This window comes from Tasmannia lanceolata, unplaced genomic scaffold (genome assembly GCF_043159265.1).
Source record: "Tasmannia lanceolata isolate RefF3 unplaced genomic scaffold, GAP_Taslan_0.1 ptg000008l, whole genome shotgun sequence".
Taxonomy (NCBI): domain Eukaryota; kingdom Viridiplantae; phylum Streptophyta; class Magnoliopsida; order Canellales; family Winteraceae; genus Tasmannia; species Tasmannia lanceolata.
In genome coordinates this window covers 28,490,001-28,512,699 of record NW_027518685.1, presented here as the reverse complement: position 1 = coordinate 28,512,699, position 22,699 = coordinate 28,490,001, and the positions used below count along the sequence as shown (strand labels likewise).

At 40.5% G+C, this 22,699-nt stretch overlaps 2 protein-coding genes across 5 annotated transcripts in view; one reads left to right on the top strand and one right to left on the bottom strand.

Moving 5' to 3' along the window:
* Positions 1-1,864: 1,864 nt before the first annotated feature.
* The window catches only part of STN7 (Serine/Threonine kinase domain protein), a 35,161-nt gene continuing 14,326 nt past the window's right edge, over positions 1,865-22,699 (bottom strand). The window contains exons 7-10 of one of the 4 annotated variants that reach the window (XM_077389036.1): positions 22,584-22,640; positions 21,604-22,017; positions 21,069-21,235; positions 1,865-2,201 (exon numbers count right to left, since the gene is read on the bottom strand). In XM_077389036.1, coding sequence (XP_077245151.1) covers positions 21,074-21,235; positions 21,604-22,017; positions 22,584-22,640 — 633 coding nt within the window. In that variant the 3' untranslated portion in view covers positions 1,865-2,201; positions 21,069-21,073. Of the gene's footprint in view, positions 2,202-3,157; positions 3,351-18,108; positions 18,127-20,961; positions 21,236-21,603; positions 22,018-22,583; positions 22,641-22,699 lie in introns of those variants that run through there. The other 3 variants (XM_077389034.1, XM_077389035.1, XM_077389033.1) reach the window with 3 other exon arrangements.
* On the top strand, positions 2,335-11,748 carry LOC143882859 (pleiotropic drug resistance protein 1-like). Its single transcript, XM_077386255.1, has 21 exons — positions 2,335-2,717; positions 3,250-3,370; positions 3,453-3,544; positions 3,647-3,731; positions 4,371-4,530; positions 4,632-4,708; positions 4,989-5,042; positions 5,123-5,515; positions 5,971-6,252; positions 6,340-6,656; positions 7,085-7,245; positions 7,333-7,436; positions 7,504-7,636; positions 7,725-7,826; positions 8,015-8,112; positions 8,386-8,718; positions 8,811-9,101; positions 9,206-9,651; positions 9,726-9,897; positions 10,945-11,199; positions 11,291-11,748. Exons 1-21 carry the CDS (start codon positions 2,335-2,337, stop codon positions 11,558-11,560), a joined length of 4,329 nt encoding a protein of 1,442 aa, XP_077242370.1. The 3' UTR covers positions 11,561-11,748.

Genomic DNA, 22,699 nt, shown 5'->3' with positions numbered 1-22,699 from the left:
CATGTTTTCTATTCCACGTGATATGACTGTTAACCCTGCCGCGGGAAAGATGTGGTTTTTCGCCCCTGCCACATACGTGCAACCTTGTCACAGGAGTAATTTGTGGTTTTCGACCATGCCACAGGGTGATATATGGTGTCTGGCCCTGTCACAAACATAGTGCATGTGGCCGTAATCGCTAGATCATTAAAAGTATTTTACATTTTGAATTAATTTATACAAATGAAGGTTGCAAAGCCGAGTAAGAATTAATTGAGAACTATTAGGAGCCGTTTGGATACATGGATTTTAGAATCCAGGGTTTAGTTTGAACACAATGTATAAGAGGGTTCATGATCAAGCTGCTTTATGCTGTCCCAGCGTTTCTTGGATTTTAAGTAAGAAATCCAAGTTCTAGAAATCTTTGCCCCATTTTGAGATTCTAAAACTTGGAAACATGGGACGATCGCTTGTAGGGGTGCAACTCCAGTCGGGTTGGGTTGGGTTGAGGCCAACTGCCTCAACCCGACCCGACTCGAGGAACCCATTTTTCCAACCCGGCCCAACCTTTTTTCGGGTTGAACTTGACCCGAGTTGCACCCCTAGTCGTCTACTCTCTTGCGGTCAGAAAGAAGGGCGAGAAATCAGAAAAACGATGGCTGGTCTCCTTTTTCTCTTATCTCCCATTCATGATTTTGATGAAATCCAAGATTCTAAAATCCGTGTATCCAAGCAGCCCCTAATTGTTTTATAAAAGAAGAATACTTTTCTTGAAAGTTTCCGTTTCGAAATATATCTCACCTGTATTTTTAGGCTAGTGCTTACATATTGGGCTGTCTAGCTCACTCAGCATTTTCCTTTTGTTTCAGATGATCAGTCAAATTAGTTCTTCCCGAGGTTGGAGGAAGTACATAAAGAAGATCCTTAGAAGCTGGAAAACTTAGTTATTCTTAATCTAGACTCATTGATTAGGGACTTACTTTGAAGATTGTAATGCCCTCATTAGGGAAGACCATAATTTATTTTAGGGAAATGATAAATGCGCCCCTTTACATCCCTTGGGACACCCAGATGCATTGTACGTGGCAATCAAGTCACTTCATTCCTTCAAATGTGAAGTACATAAGCACCTTTTCAGTCATAGATACACTCTAACTGGGTGTCCCAAGTAATGAAAACGGGCCCATTATCATTTCCCTTTATTTTATTAAGGACTGGTTTGAGAGTTATAGATTTATTGAGACCTTTGATAAAATGGAGTTTGTTAAATCATCATTTATATTAGCTTGAATTGTTCTATTATGAGAATCTGTAGGCTTATGGGGCAAAGACCATGGCAATTGTGAGGTTGGTCTTTAGATCTTGAATGGCAATTGTGACTGCTGCCAATTGAATGTTGCTTCCCCAAGCATTAAAAGAGGAGACGATAAGATAAAATGTAGAGAGAAAAAAAGATAAAATGTAGGTTTGCCATGCTTAAGAATGGGAGTGCAAATATCACTTCCCTACAAATAATTTAAAATCAATTAAGTGAGTGACCCACCTGGTCAATTGGCTGAGTCACCTCGTCGACTCAACTTAGTGCAGAGCCCTGTTTTGATTGCCAGAAAAGTTTGGAAAAGAAAATTCTTTTCCCAAATTTCATGCGTGTCTTGTTTGATTAGATATGAAAAAAAGTGACTTCAATAACCACAGTTCATGTTTTTCTTACAGGAACCTTTAATTTATAATGATTAAGCCTAAAATTTATCATTTCCCTCTAGATTGTGTTACAAAAACAAAATTCCTAGTTAAAAATTTTCCTCTAGAATTATTTTTTTTCCTGCAATCCAAACAGGGTGCAGGTGGTATACAAATCAGGACAACCGTTATTACCAATAAAGTATAAAGGAGAAGATTACTTAATAAGTAACAGAAACCAACAGAGAACATGTCACAACTTTGTCCCCTGATTTGTCCCCATCCCAATATTAAAACCGGGTTGGTGCTCACATTAGCAATTTAGAAACAAGTAAAAAGATCCAACAAATACAAGCTAACGTAACCAATAAAAAATAAACGCATGCTTTTGTTTTCTTCTGAAAATTTGCACTTAACCATTGACGATACCAGGTTTTGTCATGGGTGTTGTTGAAAGAAAACACGTAAGAGTTCTAAGAAGAGTGTCAAGTGATTGAACCCTGTGCTTGTCTACAAATCCAAATAGCTCCCATTCATGGTATCTAAAAAGCAAAGATAAAGATTTTCTCATCCACCACATTCATTCTCCCATGAAGAATATAAATAGAAACCCATGCACAGGAAAGCAAAAACATCTCAAAACATTAATTCATTCATATACAAGAGAGTTTTGTAATGGCGGGGTCTGCGACGAGGATGGTGGATAATGGGGAAGGGCGAATGAGGAGGAGCTTGAGAGCAGCAAGCCTTCGATCTGCGAGCAAACACATGTTTGAAAGGAGTAGTAGCATTTTAGTAAATTCAGCAAGCACTCGAAGGATGAATGACGACGAGGAGGAACTGAAATGGGCGGCTTTGGAGAGGCTGCCCACGTATGATAGGCTTACAGTTTCGCTACTTAAGTTGGGCGAGAGTAAGAGCGGCCATTACCACCTTGATAGGATTGATATTAGGAGCATCAGCGCCCAAGCACGACAGGATTTGGTCGATAGGCTCGTCAACATAGCTGATCAGGACAATGAGTTTTTCGTGCAAAAGCTTCGAGGAAGGATTGACAGGTAAAGAGTTATAAGTTTAGATCCATAGTGTAGTCTAAAGAAATGATGGTGAAGAAGTTGAATATGATCTTACACAAATTTGCACAAGTTTTACGATGAAGACCACCCTTTACAATCCATCCATCACAAGGCCCAGCACATGAATGGTTTGGATCACTAGACCAGTGGACCCACTCTTACTTTTGTCGCCGGTATTTTCTTTTGAAAGATACACCCAAGCACCATATAATTCATATTATCTTATGCTTATCTTTACGATAATGCGATTATTTAGGCAATTAATTGGTCTAAACTGTATCTCCATTTAACTTGAATTTGATAATTATATTGATAATTGTTGTCCCCCTTAAAAACCCATAAAACTATATCCCATATGCAAGAAACTAGGATGGGTGAAAAGCACAAGTTAGCGAGCGGTGATTCCACAGCCCCTAAATATATTGTAGTAGATATTTATTTGACTGATTTATATACAGCTTTTGAGTTGTTGAACATATTTTCATGTGCTTTGTTACGCTGCAATACAATACAGAGTAGGAATTACACTACCTGAAGTGGAAATACGGTTCGAACATCTAAGCATAGACGCAGACGTTTATGTGGGAGGGAGAGCAATGCCTACACTCCTCAATTCTACATTGAACACGATAGAGGTCAGTTATTTTGCTACAATTTTGCTATAAATTACGTCAAACATCATGTCATTTGAACTGAGAAATCTCATTCCATTGACAGAGTTCATTAAGCTGTCTCATGCCAAACAACAACAGCAAGAAGAAACCTTTGAGCATTCTCAAGGATATAAGTGGTATCATAAAACCCGGAAGGTGATTTGGAAATGATTTGAGATTTGGGTTCTGATTCTATATTTATGGTTAATTAATTCAACCGGTTAGTGATGAATTAACTGAATTTGTTCTTCGTCTCAGGATGACTCTCCTTCTCGGTCCACCGGGTTCAGGGAAGACTACACTCTTGAAGGCTTTAGCTGGAAAGCTTGACAAAGACCTCCAGGTCATTCTTTAGTTTTGGTTGTAAAACTAGGATCAGGGCAGTCTTAGCATGCATCTAGAATATGCCATGATCACATACACAATATATCTAATTAATCAAAACAACATTACATATATATTAAAATTAATCTTAACTCATCTAATTATGAAAATTGCTAGAATACAAAAGAGGGATTACGAACTAATCTCGATCAGCAGAGATCGATCTGGGCTAGATCTTCTACTACCTCTTTGTTGAGATGATCTCTGATGAGGAATATCTCCTTAGAGTCAGATGGCACTAGAGACGAACCCCACTATTCTTAGAAAATGACATCTTAAAGTTCTACTCATAATAGAACTCTAATTAGCTTAATCAATTTAATTAAATACTAATCATCATATAATTAATTTAAGGCTATACTACTCATCGATATCTCAATTAGGATAAGATGCAATGATTAACCTTATTCCACTTACTGATCACTATCAATGGGTAAATCCAGTAATTTAAAACTTAATCTCATTCATCAATCTAGACCAATGACCTAAAATCAATGATTGCCCACATAAAATCTTACATTGGCATGCAAAAAGCTCTCTCTCAATCTCTCTATAGTTTGAATCTAGGGGTACTTAAAAACTGCTTTTGGTTGATCAGGTTATGGGAAAGATTACCTACAATGGGCACACCATGAGAGAGTTCATCCCACAAAGAACAGCAGCCTACATTAGCCAACATGATTTGCACATTGGAGACATGACTGTGAGGGAAACATTGGATTTTTCTGCTCGATGTCAAGGCGTCGGCTACAGATATGGTTAGCCTCCCACACACTCATTTTCCCTTTCTTTTTGTTCTTTTATGTGTAATCCACCTAATTAACATACCCAATTCACTCCATTAACAAAATCACTGCAGACGTTCTCATCGAACTTGCGAGAAGGGAGAAGGATCAATCAATAAAACCAGACCCAGATATTGATTTCTTTATGAAGGTACAACGGAAATTATTGAAGAAAATTTAAATTTAAATTACAAAGTTTCCAAAAATTTGAAGAGTCTCAGCTCTAGTGAGTCACTCCAGACTCAAAAAACCTCGAACATATTTTACATATAACAGAATATTATAATAGCAATTATGTATAGTTTTTATATACTCCCTTAAGACAGCCTTGATTTATTAGATGACTTCATTGAGTTAAAGAGTCAACTTGGTTTGATTCCTCAAACCAAATTCATAAGTTAACCTCAGTTTTGTTTCTTGTTTTTCCATAGGCAGCTTCATTGGAAGGTCAGAAGACAAGCATAGTCACAGATTATACCTTGAAGGTGAGAATAATAGTATTAATGGTTTTGAAATTGAATTGAGAAGGATGATTAACTAATGGGAAGGATCCATGAAAATGCAGTTGCTTGGGTTGGATGTATGTGCTGATACAATGGTCGGAGATCAAATGAGGAGAGGGATTTCAGGAGGGCAGAAGAAACGAGTTACGACTGGTGAGATGATTGTGGGGCCTTCCACAGCTCTTTTCATGGATGAAATCTCTACGGGCCTAGACAGCTCAACCACATACCAGATCATCAAGTCCTTCAAACAGATCGCCCATATCTTCGAGTCAACCATGGTCATCTCCCTCCTACAACCTGCACCAGAAACATTTGGCCTCTTTGATGATGTTATCCTTATCTGCGAAGGCCAGCTAGTCTACCATGGCCCACGAGATTCAATTTTGGAATTTTTTGAGATGATGGGCTTTAGATGTCCAGAGAGGAAAGGTGTAGCAGATTTTCTTCAAGAGGTATACTTTTAATGAACATTTAAAACACGCCTCATCAATAATTGATTTACCAATTTACTTGTTTTGGCCCCATTGCATCAATCAGAAGTTCAAAAAGCTCCGCAGAATCGACCTGCCCAAGCCACTGCCAAGTCTTTGTCTACGTTAGAGTTTTTAAACATTGCTTCTTATATTCTTCTCTCATAAACTTCTCCACATATTTTAACCAAGGTTTGAAATTTCAGTTTTGGCCTCAGCCGTAAATGAAATTTTGGTGGCAATTTCGATTTCAGTGGAAATTTCGGTAAAAATCTTATAAATTCGGCAGAAAGTTTTAAATTTAGGTTTTAAATTTTGGTCCTGGCTGAAATCCGAATTTCGGCCGAAATTTAAAACCATGATTTAATCCATTCAAAACAAAGGCTTAGCTGAGTTGAGTTGAGTGGAGAAGCTAAATCAGATGTTATGCAATCCAGGTAACCTCAAGGAAAGATCAAAAGCAGTACTGGTTCCACAAGAAACGAAAATATCGCTACATCCCAGTTGAGGAATTCTCTAGAAGTTTCAGGTCATTCCATGTGGGTAAGGATCTATATACAGAACTCGTTGTTCCCTACGACAAGTCAAAAGGACACCCAGCTGCACTTGTAAGAAAACGTTATGGGCTGTCAAAGAAAGCGCTCTTCAAGGCCTGCTTTGATAGAGAAGTTCTATTGATGAAAAGAAGTGCATTCATCTTCATCTTCAAAGCCATACAAGTAAGAAAAAAATCCAACCTTAATATGTTGATTTTGTTCTTCTAAAGAGGAGTCAGCAAACCTGATAATTGCCCTTTTGTGATGCAGATTACAATGAATGCAGCGATAACAATGACAGTTTTCCTGCGGACAGAGATGGATTACAAGTCTCCAGAAGACTGGTCGAAATTCATGGGTGTACTTTTCTTTGGACTGGTGAACATCATGTTCAATGGGCTCGCCGAGATGCAAATGACAATAATGAGGTTACCCGTGTTCTACAAGCAGAGGGATGCCATGTTATTTCCTCCATGGGCATACTCCCTCTCCACATTTATAATGAGGATTCCTGTGTCTTTAGTGGAGTCGTTCATCTGGGTGTTGCTTACCTATTACACAGTCGGGCTGGCACCCAGCTTTGGAAGGTATTCTTGTTCATCAACCTATGGCACAAATAGTGTTCTCGGGAATTTCTCGGCAAGGGAAAATCTCGGGATATAATTATTTTTTTATTTTTTCGGGTTTATATTATAAACGATAAAAATAAAATTATTTAAAAAATATATAAATAGAAAAAAATTCAGAAAAAATATTAAATAAAAATATCGTAAAAATATCAGGATAATATCGTGTTATTATCGCGATATTTTATGATAAAATGAAAATATCGCTACATTTTTTTAAATCTCAGGATTATTTCGGGATTTGGTTGTTTTATCAAAATGTCGAGATAAAAATGTGATATTTTGAAAATATCGGAGATATTTGTGACATAGTCATCAACTAAACTTCTTGAATTGTTATTAGTTTTGGTTTCTTCCGCCTTATCCTTATATACACGAATGTGTTCCAGATTTCTTCTTCAATTGCTTCTAATGTTCAACCTACACCAAATGTCACTCTCTCTATTCCGTTTCATCGCGGCATTGGGACGAAATCAAACTATCGCAAACACATTTGGGGCGTTTGCACTTTTGGTCATATTTGTACTTGGTGGTTTCATTGTTTCTAGAGGTAGGACAATGCTTATATCATCTCATGGCAGAACTCCACTCCTAAGATTTCATAACTAACCAAATCACAATTCTGTTTTTTTCATAGAGGACATACACAGTTGGTGGCTCTGGGGATACTGGGCATCTCCTCTAATGTATGCTCAAAATGCTATTGCAGTAAACGAATTTCTAGCCATCAGATGGAATGAGGTACCTCCTGAATTTCTTTTATATGTACAAGATGGATAAGAGCTAACGAATAGAGCATTTTTTGCAGGGTGGCAAGCAGCTTCTCCAGCTTAAAGGACTTTTCACAGAGGAGAAATGGTATTGGATTGGTGTCGGAGCACTTGTGGGTTACAACATACTTTTCAATATCCTATATACTTTGGCGCTTGGATATCTAAATCGTTAGTAAAACATCCATTTAATTCTTGTGTTTCTCTCTTATTTGTTCACCCTTTATTAAGATAATTGACATGTACTCTGTTTCTTTAGCTCTTGATACACCTCAAGGAACAATTATCGAAGTCGGTGAAGACACTAGTGAAAACCAAAACATAAGAAAGGGACTTACAAGAAGCAAAGCACATGATAATGGTAGGGAATTTGTATACATTATAAGAGTAAAATGAGAAGAACACTTAACACTGATGAAATAGGAAAATTAAGATCTTAGCAGCCTTCTAGTGTATTGAAACATCTAAATCAGAATTATATAGAGCATGTAAACTAAGTTATCTACTTTCCATTGCTAAAAACTTATGCGGTGATTTTATCCCTTTCAGGAAAGACAAGAAAGGAGGAGAAGAAAGGAATGGTCTTGCCATTCAAACCTCTAGCAATGACATTCGAAGATATGAAGTACTTTGTCGACATGCCTGTGGTAATTGACCTTTTACAACATGAAATATTATACTTTTTTTTTAATGACATAGGGTATCCCCACACCAATTTTTAGGATGGGACGATTCCCTACGGATGCGCACAATCACCCATAAACCACGCGCATCGGGTAATCCCGGGGGATTAGAACTCGCGTCAATGGGGAGCATACCCATGACTTTAAGCCAAAAACCCACACCCATGAGTTTTGGCAAGAGAGATGACACTTTCACAGCACATCTCTTGATTTGATAACAATGACTTGTTTATACAGGAAATGAAGCAACAAGGAGAGCAAGAAGGTCGCCTCCAGCTTCTCCAAGGAATAAGTGGATCCTTCAGACCAGGTGTTCTAACATGCTTAATGGGTGTGAGTGGAGCTGGGAAGACCACTCTAATGGATGTACTTGCTGGAAGAAAAACCAGCGGATACATTGAAGGTTCCCTCACCATCTCTGGATTTCCAAAAAGGCAAGAGACTTTTGCCCGTGTTAGTGGTTACTGTGAACAAAATGACATCCACTCCCCGAACCTCACTGTTTACGAGTCCCTTCTCTATTCTGCTTGGCTTCGTCTACCTGCTGAAGTGGATATACAAAAGAGAGAGGTGCTACTTCTAATTCTATTGCTACAAATTGTAGAGTATTATCTATTTTTCTCCTTTGAGTCCTTTATTATTGGATTGAATTCCCTGTGTAGATGTTCGTAAATGAAGTAATGGATCTAGTCGAGCTAAATAGTCTCAAAGATTCACTCGTTGGCGTTCCGGGTGTGAGTGGGCTCTCAACAGAACAAAGAAAGCGTCTCACCATTGCAGTTGAACTTGTAGCCAATCCTTCTATCATATTCATGGATGAACCCACCTCAGGTCTAGATGCTCGAGCAGCAGCAATTGTGATGAGAACTGTTCGCAACACAGTTGACACGGGAAGAACTGTCGTGTGTACCATTCACCAACCCAGCATCGATATCTTTGAGTCATTCGATGAGGTTAAATTCTCAAATCATTCAATATATCTCTTGATAAGAATAGCTAGCACTGATACCTCAAAAGAAATGTATCCTTATTTGTGTTACTTCATGTGCCTAAACAGTTGTTGCTTATGAAACGAGGAGGGCGAGTGATTTATGCGGGGCCACTCGGTAAGCGCTCTCAACAGCTCATCGACTACTTTGAAGCAATTGAGGGAGTTCCAAGGATAGCTACTGGAAATAACCCAGCAACATGGATGTTAGAGGCTAGTTCAATAGCAGTAGAGAACCGTCTAGGGGTAGATTTTACCGAAATCTATCTCAGTTCACATCTCTATCAGAAAAACAAATCAATGATAGAGGAATTGAAGAAACCAGTTCCAGGGTCCCTGGACGTCCACTTCGACACAGAGTTCTCACAGCCCTTCTGGGTCCAGGCCAAAGCATGTCTCTGGAAACAGCACTGGTCCTATTGGAGAAACCCTCAATACAATGCCATCCGCTTTTTCTTCACTTTCATATGTGCACTACTCTTTGGAAGCATATTCTGGAAGATGGGTAGCAAGATGTAAGCATTCTAAAATCAAACTTTACTAGAAAGTGATCTCCAATGACCTGACATTGTTTATTAATGTGGAACAGGGAAAAAGAGCAGGACTTTCAAAATTCCATGGGGTCCATGTTTGCCTCAGTTCTCTTCTTAGGTGTAAACAATGCAGCATCAGTGCAGCCAGTTGTTGATATAGAGAGAAGTGTTTTCTACAGAGAAAGAGCAGCGGGCATGTTTTCCGCTCTTGCTTATGCTTTGGCTCAGGTTAAATGAATTGTTCGAATCTTTTAAAACCCTTCACCTATTCTTCATCTATGTCACAAATATCTCCGATATTTTCAAACTATCTCGTTTTTATCCCGAAATTTTGATAAAACGACAAAATCCCGAAATAGCCTGCTGGATTGATAGTACTTAGCCGCCTCTCTGAGAAAGATTCTTTCAGCTTTCTCTCTTTGGCCTGTCAAACAAGGCGACCAAAAAACCAGGAGCTTGCTTCCCTAACCAGAAAGAAGATAGAGGCAGGCGTAGCCATGGTTTAAAATTTCAGTTTCGGTACCGGTTTCGGACCCCTGAAAATTTGAAATTTCGGTCGAAATTTGGTAATAATTAAAAAAGCCTATTTAATTCATTTTGAAATTTCAGATCAAAATTCCGAAATTTAGGCCGAAATTTTGTAACATTTTTTTTTTTTTTTTAAATTGCATTTTCTCGAAATTTCGAACCGAAATTCTCGAAATTCCGAAATTTCGGCCCAAATTTGGTAAAGGCCAAAATTCGAAATTTCGCCAAGTTTCGGTTTCGGTCCAAAATTTCGGATTTCGGTCGAAATTTAAAACCAGCGTAGCGATATTTTCATTTTTATCATAAAATATTGCGATAATATCATAATATTACCCCGATATTTTTACTTTGGGATTTACTAGCATCCATCGCAAAAGGCTTTTCGCAGATGGTCTGTTGCATCTGACAGCAGCCACAGGCTTACTTTTCAGCATATTTTGTCTTCATTCACGAGGTGGCTGCTGTCAGATGCAACAGACCATCCGTGAAAAGCCTTTTGCGATGGACGCTAGCAAATCTCTTTTATTTTATTTCTTTTCTTAAATTTTATATTTTATATATTTTTTAAATTATTTTTATTTTTTCTGTTTTTTTGCGATATAAACCCGAAAAAAATAAAAAAACTAATATATCGCGAGATTTTCCCTTGCCTAGAAATTCCCGAGAACGATATTTGTGACATAGTTCTTCACAATGTGTACTTGGACTCGCTTGTTCTTCAGCTCACTCCTTAACTAACTGATGCAGTTGTTGGTGGAGCTGCCTTATATCTTGGGACAGTCCATCATTTATGGAGTTATCGTGTACTCCAGCATCGGCTTTCAATGGAGTGTAACCAAGTTTTTGTGGTTCTTCTTCTTCATGTTCTTTACCTTTCTCTACTACACATATTATGGGATGATGAGTGTTGCCTTAACACCCAATGCGCCCTTTGCCGCAATTGTATCTTCAGCATTTTATGGAATTTGGACGTTGTTCTCCGGTTTCCTGATCCCAAGAAGGGTAAGTAGCACCGTTCATAATTCACTGTTATGGTCATGTTTGTTTTCTTCTTCCTCTTCCCTTATTAGAATCAATTCCTTATGTATTTCAGAGCATTCCTGTGTGGTGGAGATGGTACTACTGGGCTTGCCCTGTGGCATGGACAATCAATGGATTGGTTACATCACAGTTCGGAGATTCAACAGCAACAATGAAGACATATCATGGCCTCGAAGTCACTTTAAAGGATTACTTGAGCGATTCTTTTGGCTTTGAACATGACATGCTGCCACTTGTCGCATGCGTCACTGTCGGCTTTGCGGTTCTCTTTGCCTTCGTCTTTGCCTTCTCCATTCGAACTCTCAATTTTCAAACTAGGTGAGGGGGCTAAACATCTACCCCCTTCTACGAGTAGAACTAAAGATGAATACAGGCTTCTCATTATTCTTTTCATTTGCCTTATTAATTTTGTATCCATTGGTATTGCTATGGAATGAAATTTTTTATACGCGCAAATCTCTCGTCTGTGCTTGCATCTATATTATTTGGATCATGGTTCACTAGACTTGAGTTCAGGCTCACTGCACGCACTGTACTTACATCCCGAATTCTATTCCATATAGTTTCCTATGGCAACCTATGATTACAATATCGGCTCGAATGTCAAACAGGGGAGGGGTTTGCTTAGGGGCGAGGGGTCATGCCATGTGGCATAGTCCCTGTATTTAAGATATTCTAACATTCAATGAAATGCGATAAGATGTTGAATCTGAAATTGACACAAGGAGCCTTGGGCTTTCCCTCGACGCAAGCCTAACATAACCATAGGTTGTAACTGGAGAAAGCACGTATTATCTTTGGTATCAGAGCATGGCGGTTCTAATATGGCTGATGCATCAAGACTAGCCAAGCTCGACAGAGCGATCAATCAACTCAAGGAAGCTTCACTACGCCCTGTACTGAGAGACAAGCAGGAGAACTACACAAGACACCATTAACTACTGACTGAGCTTCTTCACAAGATCACCACCATGGAACCAAGTACGATCAGTTGTCTAGAGATCCAGGTCATGAAAAAAGAAAGGCTTGAAAAAACAGTTTCATCAATTGGCAGGATTATACTCGCTACACACTACATGTGGAACTATCCAAACCTGTATGATGCGGTTGGATTTTCCTCAATTCGATGGCCAAGACCCGTTTGGGTGGATTCATCGAGCAGAGCAGTTCTTCGCTTATTACCAAACTCCAGTCGATTAGAAAATGGTGATAGCTTCTTTCCACCTTCAAGGAGAGGCTCTTCAGTCATAGAGATGGATGGAAAAGTTGGGTGTTGTGGCAGACTGGTGTGCATATGCGCAAGCATTGGAAGTGCATTTTGGACCTAAATAGTATGAAGTTCCGAAGAATGCATTAGCAAAGTTGAGACAAGTCTCCAATGTACAAGACTATCAAGGACAATTTGAATCTTTGGCTAACCGTACGGAGGGTCTAAACTCTAAATGAAGCTTTCATGATCATATGCTTCGTAGGAGGCTTAAGAATGATATTTGGTTAGATGTTTGAATATTTCGACCTACTTCTTGTTGGCTGTCATTGGACTTACTCGGTTACAAGAAGATAAAATCAGAGTTCATCGGTAATTTTCTAGACCTAACAATGACAAAACTTAGGGATATTCCCGCGTGATTGTCCGCAAATCATCCCACCCGGCTATTATGTGACTTGCACTGACCCAAATTCAAGAGAGGCATGTCCGGGGATTATACTATAACTACGACGAAAAGTTCTCTCCGGGACACAAGTACAATACACAAAAATTGTATCTGATGGAGGGCTCCTCGTTGAAAGAAATAGACGACGAAGAGACTAGAGATGAGGCTTTCAATCCGGATGGTAACCTGGAAAACCAGGTTCTTTGAAGGGAGGAGGATGATATGTGCATCGATCTTATCATATCCGATATTGGATTTGGGTTAGCTACTATAGATAGGTGTTGTTGCCATGTGTCAAATAAAAAGGGGGGTTTGTTAGATGGAGATATTTCATAGAGATTGAGTTTGCATGTATTAGAATGAGTAGATGTCGGAGTCTTAGGAGTCATACGTAGAGTGTTTGGGGTTATGTGTTTGTAGGAGTCTTTATAGGATAAGTTGAGTCTTTATAGGAGAAGTTTAGTTGGTAGACTAGTCATGCCATGGGGGACAGCCATTGTATTTAAGATATTCTATCATTCAATAAAATATCATGAAACGTTGAATCTGAAATTGATGCAAGGAGGATTGGGCTTTCCCTTGAAGCAAGCCTAACGTCACCATAGAGAAAGCATGAATCAATTTATCATGTGAGTTTCCATCAAAATTGAATTGTAACCATTCAGGAAGTGGTGGTTTTCCTATCTTTTCGTTAGGGAATTTGACAGTCTTCTTTCCCGAATGACGTGCCTCCAATTTCTAAGAATTTCTCGGGTTGAAAGCAATGACATCCCCTTCGCCTTGGCTCCCATTGAATCATTCCAATTTTTATTTCATCATCAATCTTTCTATATAATGATAATTGTCACTAAAAATTCTATCGTTACCTTCTTTCCAAATATGCTATATTCACAAATATGGGATGAGGCACCAGATTGATTTTCTGGATTTATGGAAGGATCTCCCTCGCCATAAGCACTACAGTTCTCGACCAATTTTCTCTATATTTTCTCCTATCATAGACAGCGTAAAGGATCTTTCATCCTTGAGTTTTTTAACTTCAATTAATGCCACATCCTTGTTCAATTTTCAGTGTTTTCATCTATGAAGTTGCATAGACAATGTAGATGTTGCAAGATTAATCGCTTGGAGATTGGATCACTTCATTTCTGAAGTCATCCCAGAATTATTAAGCCCACTATCCGCCAATCTCAGCAATCAACTAACGAATTGGCAGACGAGAGTTGGACACGAGAGTTGGACAGACCCCGTATCTTGGAACCCCCTTCATCCTTCGCTCATATCCACTTGTTTTTGTTTCTGTTCTCCTTTGAGTTTGAATTTTTTTGTTGTTTGTAGGTCTTTCACTTCCCCCTTGCGCTTTCTCCTCTTTGTTGGAACATCTTGGCCTTACTCCTAATCTCTCTTTCCTTGCATCTCTCCCATTTTAATATGTTGATGGTCATCTTCCAAAAAACAGAGAAAAAAAATCCTAAGCTGTCTGAAGAATGGATTTTTGCATACTACAATTGAACACACACAAATAGCTGAGCAAATGCTCACATTCGATGGGGTAAAAGAACTACAAATGGCCAATAGAAAAAACGAGTAAGATAAATGATTCACAGTTAATAAACTAAATCCGTTTGATTGGATGATTACATTGACTTACCTAATGAACAGTCTCAATCATGTATGCATGTGCCACATATATCAGATTAGAGACACTAAACTATATTGAAATTTTAGAGATTCATCAGGAGTTTAGATTCTATTTATAGGGTTATTATATGGTGTCAGGGTGTAGCTGCACATAATCAAGGTGCCTCCCCTGATGTTTGATCCAGCGGCAATGTATTTTTTATGTAGCTATACATGTACACCGTAAATTTCACCTATTCATAATTTTAAGCTGAGGTACTTTGCAATAATTTTAGTTAATCTTGTATTTTCAACTCTACCTTCTTCAAATTTTGCATTATCTTAATATCATTAGTCTAAGATTAAGCATTAGAATGACTGAGAGTTTTACCCAATGAACAAGACCTTGGGTTTCCCATTGTTAAGAGGTGGAGAAGAGAAAGGAATGAGAGAAAGAGAGTCAGTTGGAGATACTCCCCTCCCTCACTCATGTATTTATATAAAAAAGAAAAGGGTACAATGACTGATATGGCCTTAGGCACATACACACATTTCTAACACTCCCCGTCAAGCTGGAATGTATATATCATGCATTCCTAGCTTGTTACAAATATGATTCAGTTTGGCTCTACTCAAAGGTTTGGTGAAAAAATCAGCTAGCTAATCTGCTGATCGAGTGAGAGTGGTGTGTATTTCTTCCCTTTTGGAATCGTTGGCGAATGAAATGACAGTCCATCTCTATGTGCTTGGTGCGCTCATGAAAGACATGATTGGTGGCAATGTGAATAGCAGCCTTATTATTGCAATACAACTGAGCTGGGGATTATTCTCCCTTTCGGATTCGCTGGTGAATGAAATGATAGTCCACCTCTATGTACTTTGTACGCTCATGAAAGACAGGATTGGTGACAATGTGAATAGCAGCCTTATTATCGCAGTACAACTGAGCTGGGGATGATGAGGAGAATCCAATCTAAGATAGGAGGGACGCAACCAAATAAGCCCACCACTAGTATGTGACATGGCTCGGTATTCTGCTACTGCACTCGATGTGGCCTTTACGTCTTGTTTCTTGCTCGCCATGATATTATGTTACCTGCAACAAAGGTACAATATCCAATAGTGGATCGTCGATTTGGTGGTGACCCTGCCCAGTTTGAATCACAAAAACCTTTTTAACTTCGCATGCCCATGTCTCTTGAAAAGAGGCCCTTTCCCTGGAGCGATTTTCAAGCATCGGAGAATCTGAATCACGGCTGTTCAGTAGGAGATACGAGGAGCACTCATGAACTGGCTAACAACTCCCACTGCGTATGAAATATCTGGGCGAGTGGCAATGAGGTATATAAGTTTCCCAACTAGTCGTTTGCACCCGCCAAGGTCATCTAACAAGTCTCCCTCTTCTGGAATCAGCTTTTTATTAGGGTCCATGGAAACATCAGTTGGTTTCACACCCATAGAACTTGTCTCATCCAACAAATCTAAGACATACTTCCTCTGCAAGAGAGAGAGAGAGAGAGAGAGAGACTACTACAATAATAGCTACTCGATCCCCAAGAAATATTTTAGACGCCCAAGGTCTTTTGTGGAGAATTCTTTCTGAAGGTCTTCAACATCTGTATGCCGGCTGTGTCACTCCCAGTAATGATAATGTCATCCACATAGATTATGAGAAGGACATGCCCGGCATCATAATGGTGACTAAAAACATAGTGGTCAACTGCACATTGCTTCATGCCAAATCGCATGATAGCATCAACGAATCTCCCAAACCATGCTCTTGAGGATTGTTTGAGCCCATACAAAGATTTTCGAAGTCTGCACACTGAGGAGGACATCTCCTCTAAGCAACATACCCAGGAGGTTGCTCCATATAGACCTCCTCAGTCAAGTCTCCATGGAGAAAAGCATTTGTGACATCCAACTGATATAGAGGCTAACCTCGGTTGACAACAAGAGAGATAAATACTCGCACGTAAGGGGTTTTGGCAACTGGTGAAAAAGTCTATATAGCCAACACCGAACGTTTGGGTATAGCCTTTGGCAACCAATCGCACCTTAAGGCACTCCACAATGCCATATGGCAAGTATTTGATGGAAAATACCCAACGACAGCCAACATGCTGAGCACCATGAGGGAGAGGAACCAAATCCTAAGTATGATTGGCCTGAAGGGAGGTCATCTTAGTATTATAGCAGCTCGCCAACCTGGGTGATCAAGAGCCTCGTGGACAGACCTGGACAAAGAAACATAAAACAAGGATGAGACAAAACTACGAAACGAGGAGTGAGACGATCATAGGAAACAACAAAGGAATTAGGGTGTGCAGTAGAACGGGAACGTGTAAGTAAAGCAATAGGGGAATCTAAAGGAAGACTAGGAGATGGAAGAAGAGGTACCTATGAAGGAGGCGGTATCTCCTACTTAGAAGACGATGACTCGAGCTGAGATGGAGGGGGATCGAGCCTCGAATGTCGTTGATAGATCTTCAGAGGAGTTGAAGGAGCCAAAGTCACCTCTAATGGTGCAGAAGGATCCGAAGAAACCTCTACTGATGCAGCAGGAGAGTCTACGAGATCAGGAAGTACGGGCAGAGATAGAGAAACCTGAGAGTTAGGCAGAGGACTGCTGCTCTCAGCAGGAGCAGTAAAGGAGACGGACTCAAAGAAGGTGACATCGGCAGAAACATAGTGGTACCTGAGCTGAGGAGTATAACAACGATAACCTTTCTAGGTGCGAGAATACCCTAGAAAGATACATCCCTCTGCCCGAGGATCTAATTTATCCGGCCAGGTGAGAGGCTGTGAACAAAACAGACATAACTAAAGACTCGAGTGTGAGGGTAAAGGGATCTCCCTGAGGATGTAAGAGCGAAAAGGGGGAAGAACCACCCAAAACAGAAGATAGGAGACGATTATTCAGGAAAAAAAAGCTGTAAGAATGGCATCGCTCCAGTAAGGTTTGGGAAGTCTCATCTGAAAGAGAAGAGTACGTGCTATATCAAGAAAATACCGGAGTTTCCTCTCTGCTACACCATTTTGCTGAGAGGTGTATGCACCTGAGGACTGATGAACAATGCCATGGGTTGGATAAAAAAAACCCTAAAGTCAGAGGAGAGAGTATTCCCTAGCATTATCAATGTGCAGACATTTAACAGTACAATTATATTGGTTAGTGACCTTAGCATGAAATGTGCGAAAAGTATGAAAGACCTCAGAATGGTCTTTAAGCAAAAATAATCAAGTCATACGGGGAAAATTAACCATAAAAATGATAAAATATCTATATCCAGGAAGTGACATAGTCCTTGAGGGACCCCATACATCAGAATGCACTAAATCAAAGGGACGTGAGACACTCGAAACAACTCTAGAGGAAAAAGACACACGGCGGTGCTTCCCAAGTTCACATGACTCACAATGAAAAGACTGAAATAGAAGAAGAAACAACTGATGACTGTTGAAGCCGCTTGATAGAGGAATGTCCAAGACGGTAGTACCACAAATATAGATCAACGGAGCTATGCAAAATAGGAAGCGGGAAATCACAGTCGAGGCGATAGAGCCCACCCACCTTACGACCCAATCCAATCGTCCTCCCAGTCGAGAGATACTGAAACACACAATAAGATGGAAAGAATGAGATCGGGCAGTTAAGATGCTTAGTAATCTGACTAACAGAAATCAAATTGAAAGGAGACTTAGGTACACCAAGTACAAATGATAAAGTAAAACAAAAATGTGGTGAAAGAGTACCAATACCAGAGATGGGAGTAGTGGCCATATTGGCTAAAGTGACAGAATCAGAAGCATAATGAAAGGGTCGAAAGGAACTAAGGGAAGTAGAATTACCAGTTAGGGGGTTCGAGGCTCCGGAATCAATAATCCAGGAGCTACTGGAGATAGTAAGGAGAGAGGCTGGCGAACTACCTGGCTGTGCAAAACCTGCAATAGGTGGCCGACTGCTTAAGCGGAAACGCAGGAACTCCTCATAGTCTGCCCTGGAGAAAGTGAAAGTATCACCCTGTGCTGGTGCTGTTGGAATGGTCATGGCACTAGGGATGTTAGTGGCGGTGATATGCTCAAAGCAAGATGCAATGACCTCAGGATGGAGAGCAAAGCAAGTCTCAATATGATGTCCCTCCCTCTTACAATGAGTACAGTACTGGCGGCCACGGCCACCAACAACGCGGCCACCACCATGGCCAAAGGAACCACCTCCATGACCAAAGTAGTCAAAACCATCATAGGTAGCAAGTGCGGAGCCGTCAACAAAGACAAGAGTGGAGGAGCTGCCAAGGAGACGTTGTTGTGCACGGGAATAGACCTTCGTGAGAGAGGGGATAGACCCCGAGCCAATAATCTAATGTCGAAAGTGCAGAAATTCCGGGCCCAAGGTCTCTAGAAAATGAATAACACGGAGCTGCTCCCGTTGCCAGGTGAGAACAGCTAGATTAGTAGTGAGGGGCATGAAGGCAGCAATCTGATGGCATAGAGAGACAAAACGATTGTAATGGTAGAGAGAGGAGTATCACTACATTGGAGGCGCATCCACTAGGAGTAGGTAGTGCAAATACGAGTGAGGTTATTAACCCCAGAATACAGAATAGAGGCGTGATCCCATATGGCCTTGGGAGTCCGCAGGGCCATCATCGTGCGAGCCACCTGAGGGGTCATACTCTGCCAAAGAAGGGTGTGGATCAGGGCATCATCATTCCGCCACCTGGAATAAGATGGATCTAAAGGGGATGGAGGATCCCGCTCAATGAGGGCTACCTTACGAGAGAGAGAGAGAGAGAGAGAGAAGGTAGGTCTCAACTGCCAGACTCCAACTAAGGTAATTGGACTCATCAAGCTTTTACGAAATCATCTGTGGATAAAAGTGCCCCACAATAGAAGAGTAACTAGAAGGAGAATAACTCAGGGATGGGGTTGTGGATGAAGGAGTCGACCTGATAGGAACAGTCGAGCTAACGGGAGGATCCATGATGACAGGAGGATCCATAGAGAGATATAAGAGAGCTCGCAACCACCATGGTGGAGGGAAAAGCAGAAACAAGAGAAGAGGCGAATAACAAAGTCACGCAACGGGCCCGACCATGATGTCGTGGCTCTGAAGAATAGAGATAGTATAAATCGACATAAGAACACTAGCCGAAAGAGGAATGGGGCCTCGAAGGCGAGATCGAAGCAGCAAAGAGACAAGAACAAAGATATCTAGGAGAATTTAGGCCATAAATGGCGAGAGAGAGAGAGAGAGAAAGGATTCCTTAGAGTAAGAGGTTAAAGGAACAAAAAATAAAAATAGGAAAGAAGATATGAGGGCGGAGGAAAGGAAATATGAAGGATTAGAGAAAAGAAGGGCTCAAGGATTGTCAGGTGGGGCAAAAGAAGGGAGGGAAAGGGGGTTGGGGTGGCAGGAATACAAGGAGGAGGTGGGGATGGGGGGTCTGATGGTGGAAGAGGGGAAGCGGAAGGGGTTGCAGGAGGTGGCAGGGTATGATCGTGGAGGGAGGGGGAGGCGGGAGGGGTTGCAGGAGGCGGGGCTAGTGATGAAGGGAGGAGGCGGGGGCTAGGAGAAGGAGGGGAAAGGGGTTAGGGGTGGCGGATTACAAGGAGGAGGATGCGGGGGGAGGGGAGGAGGGGGCTGGGAGAAGGGGCGAGGGTCTGACGGTGGGGAAAGGAGGAGGCGGGGGCTGGGAGAAGGGGAAAGGGTTTCGTGGGGACTGGGAGAGGTTCGGGATGAAGTTAGGGTTGATTAGGGTTGAGGGAGAAGAAGAAGACGAGGGGGAAGGTTGTCCCCAATGGTGGTCCCTAGGGTACCACAACCCTAGGGCTCTGAAACCATACCATGTTAAGAAGTAGAGAAGAGAAAGGAATAAGAGTCAGTTGGAGATGGCTTCCCCTTACGTATTTATATAAAAGGGAAAAATGTACAATAATTGATATGCCCTTAGGCGCACTTACACACACATACACACACATACACACACTTCTAGCACCCATCATTTGTTACAGCATGGAAAATTGATCCTTTGAAGATAGGAATTTCAGTTTCATATTTAAGAGAATCATCAACACAAACCCAAGAACAAGTTAATTTTGTCCCCACTGGAGTTAATCGAAATAGAGAGGCATTCCACCAAACTTGCAAGATAATCTTGTCCCCACCGGAGGTTACCATGTATTTGTTCTTGTTTATTTGACAGGTTTATGATGCCTGCCTTGAAAGGTTGTGACATTATTCAGCTGAAAAAGAAAAATTATGCGTTATGTCATTTTTTTTTAATTGTTTATGGGTTATGTCATTATTATGTATTTCTTTTTGTTTACTATAAATGGACCTATGGCTTTTCCTGCTAAGATAGGCCTTATTTTGTTATTGAGGATGTTATATTTCTTTCTTCTTCTTCTTTTGAATGGTTTACATTTCTTGTTAAACTTAAAATAAAAAAACATAATGGCATAATAAACTATATGTATTCTTTATATTACAACATATATTACACAAACCCACACACACCTCTACACATAACATGCTACAGAAAATAATACCTATTTCATTCCTCCCTTGGGATCCACCTGCTCCACCATAGGCTCTTCCTTTCTCTGTTTAATTCATCCATGCTTTCATTCAAAGTTCTCACAATCTTTCTCCGGAGGCGAAGAGCGGATGCCAGCGCATTCCGCTGGACGTTTGATTTCTTCTTTGGCTCTATCTCCTGTATCACAAGTCCGTAAAGTGTCAGTTTTCTCTCTTAGTGGCTCTTATGGAATTATTAATTCCCTTAGGCCCTGTTTGGATTGCAAGAAAAACATCTTAGAGGGAAATTTCCTTTCCTGGGAAAATTTACTTCCCACAATTCAGAGGGAAATGATATGATTATGGTTAATTTAGAGGGATGTTATCATAAATTGAAGGTCCCCCTTAAGTAAAAATTGAATAGGATTTGTTCAAGTTATCTCTTTTCATGTGTCAAAAAAAGTAGGAAATTTTAGAAATATTTTCCTTTCCAAACTTTTCCAGAAAATTCCTGCAATCCAAACAAACCCTTAGTGGCTCTATGGAATTATTAATTTAGATACAGACTCTGAGCTCCTGTAACTGGGCTTCTGTGAAGCCCCCTTCTTTCTTTGTCCCAGATTTCGCCATAAGCCTAGTGACCCATTTCGCAGCTTCACTATAATCCTGTTGAGTAGCACGAAAGTACTGAAGCCTCAAGTTCTGCATGAAGGACAGGCCCAATAGACCTTCTCTATTAAAGTATGGATGAGCCAATGCAGCTTTGGCGCTAGTTCTTTGCCGTGCCCTGTAACGGACCATTGAGGTAAGTAGCTCCCAGCCGTTCCCCCCGTCTAAATCTAGCAATTCAAAGCCCCTTCGAAGGTCGGGGCCCGCACGAGGCTCTACACTTTTTCTCCATGCAGTCAGGTCATATCCACACCGCTTTAGCTGACGGTTAAATTGTATCAGGTTACTGTCGGTGCGTAGTGACGGAAACGCCTGAAAAAACCATTAATACATCACAAGTGGATATACAAACAAACCTGTTTGATCATGTATCCCTTCAACAAGTGTTGATGATATGCAGACTCGCAAACAGGCATGGTTTTAAATTTCGGCTGAAATACTGAAATTTCAGATTTCGGTTGGGACTGACACCGAAAGCACTTAAATCCGAAATTTTGGCCAATATCCAAACTCAACTCAGCCTATGTCCCAAACTAGTTGGGGTCGGCTATGGCCAATATCCAAAATTTCGGGAAAATGTAATTTTAAAAAAAATCAGAAACTTCTTTTTTTTCCAAAATTTCGGCCGAACTGACCGGAATTTCGCCAAAATTTCGGCACAATAATGAAATTTGTTTTTTTACCAAATTTCGGCAGAAATTTCGGTTTTGGCTATGTCCGAAATCGAAACCGAAACCCAAATTTTAAACCTTGCCAAACAGGATACCGGTGAGCACCATAAAAAATGACACCAATGAACAACGTTTGCGAGTTTCAATAATAAGGATGCAATTTCTACATAAGTCATCAAAGCAACATCTTTATCATGGGTTCCTTACCATTTGCAGGAACATGAGCCCCGCACTGTAGATATCAAATCTATCAGGTAGATTCATCTGTCGAGAAAACATAATATCAAACCCGTAATAATGAAATTGTCCAGAGAGTAAAGTAA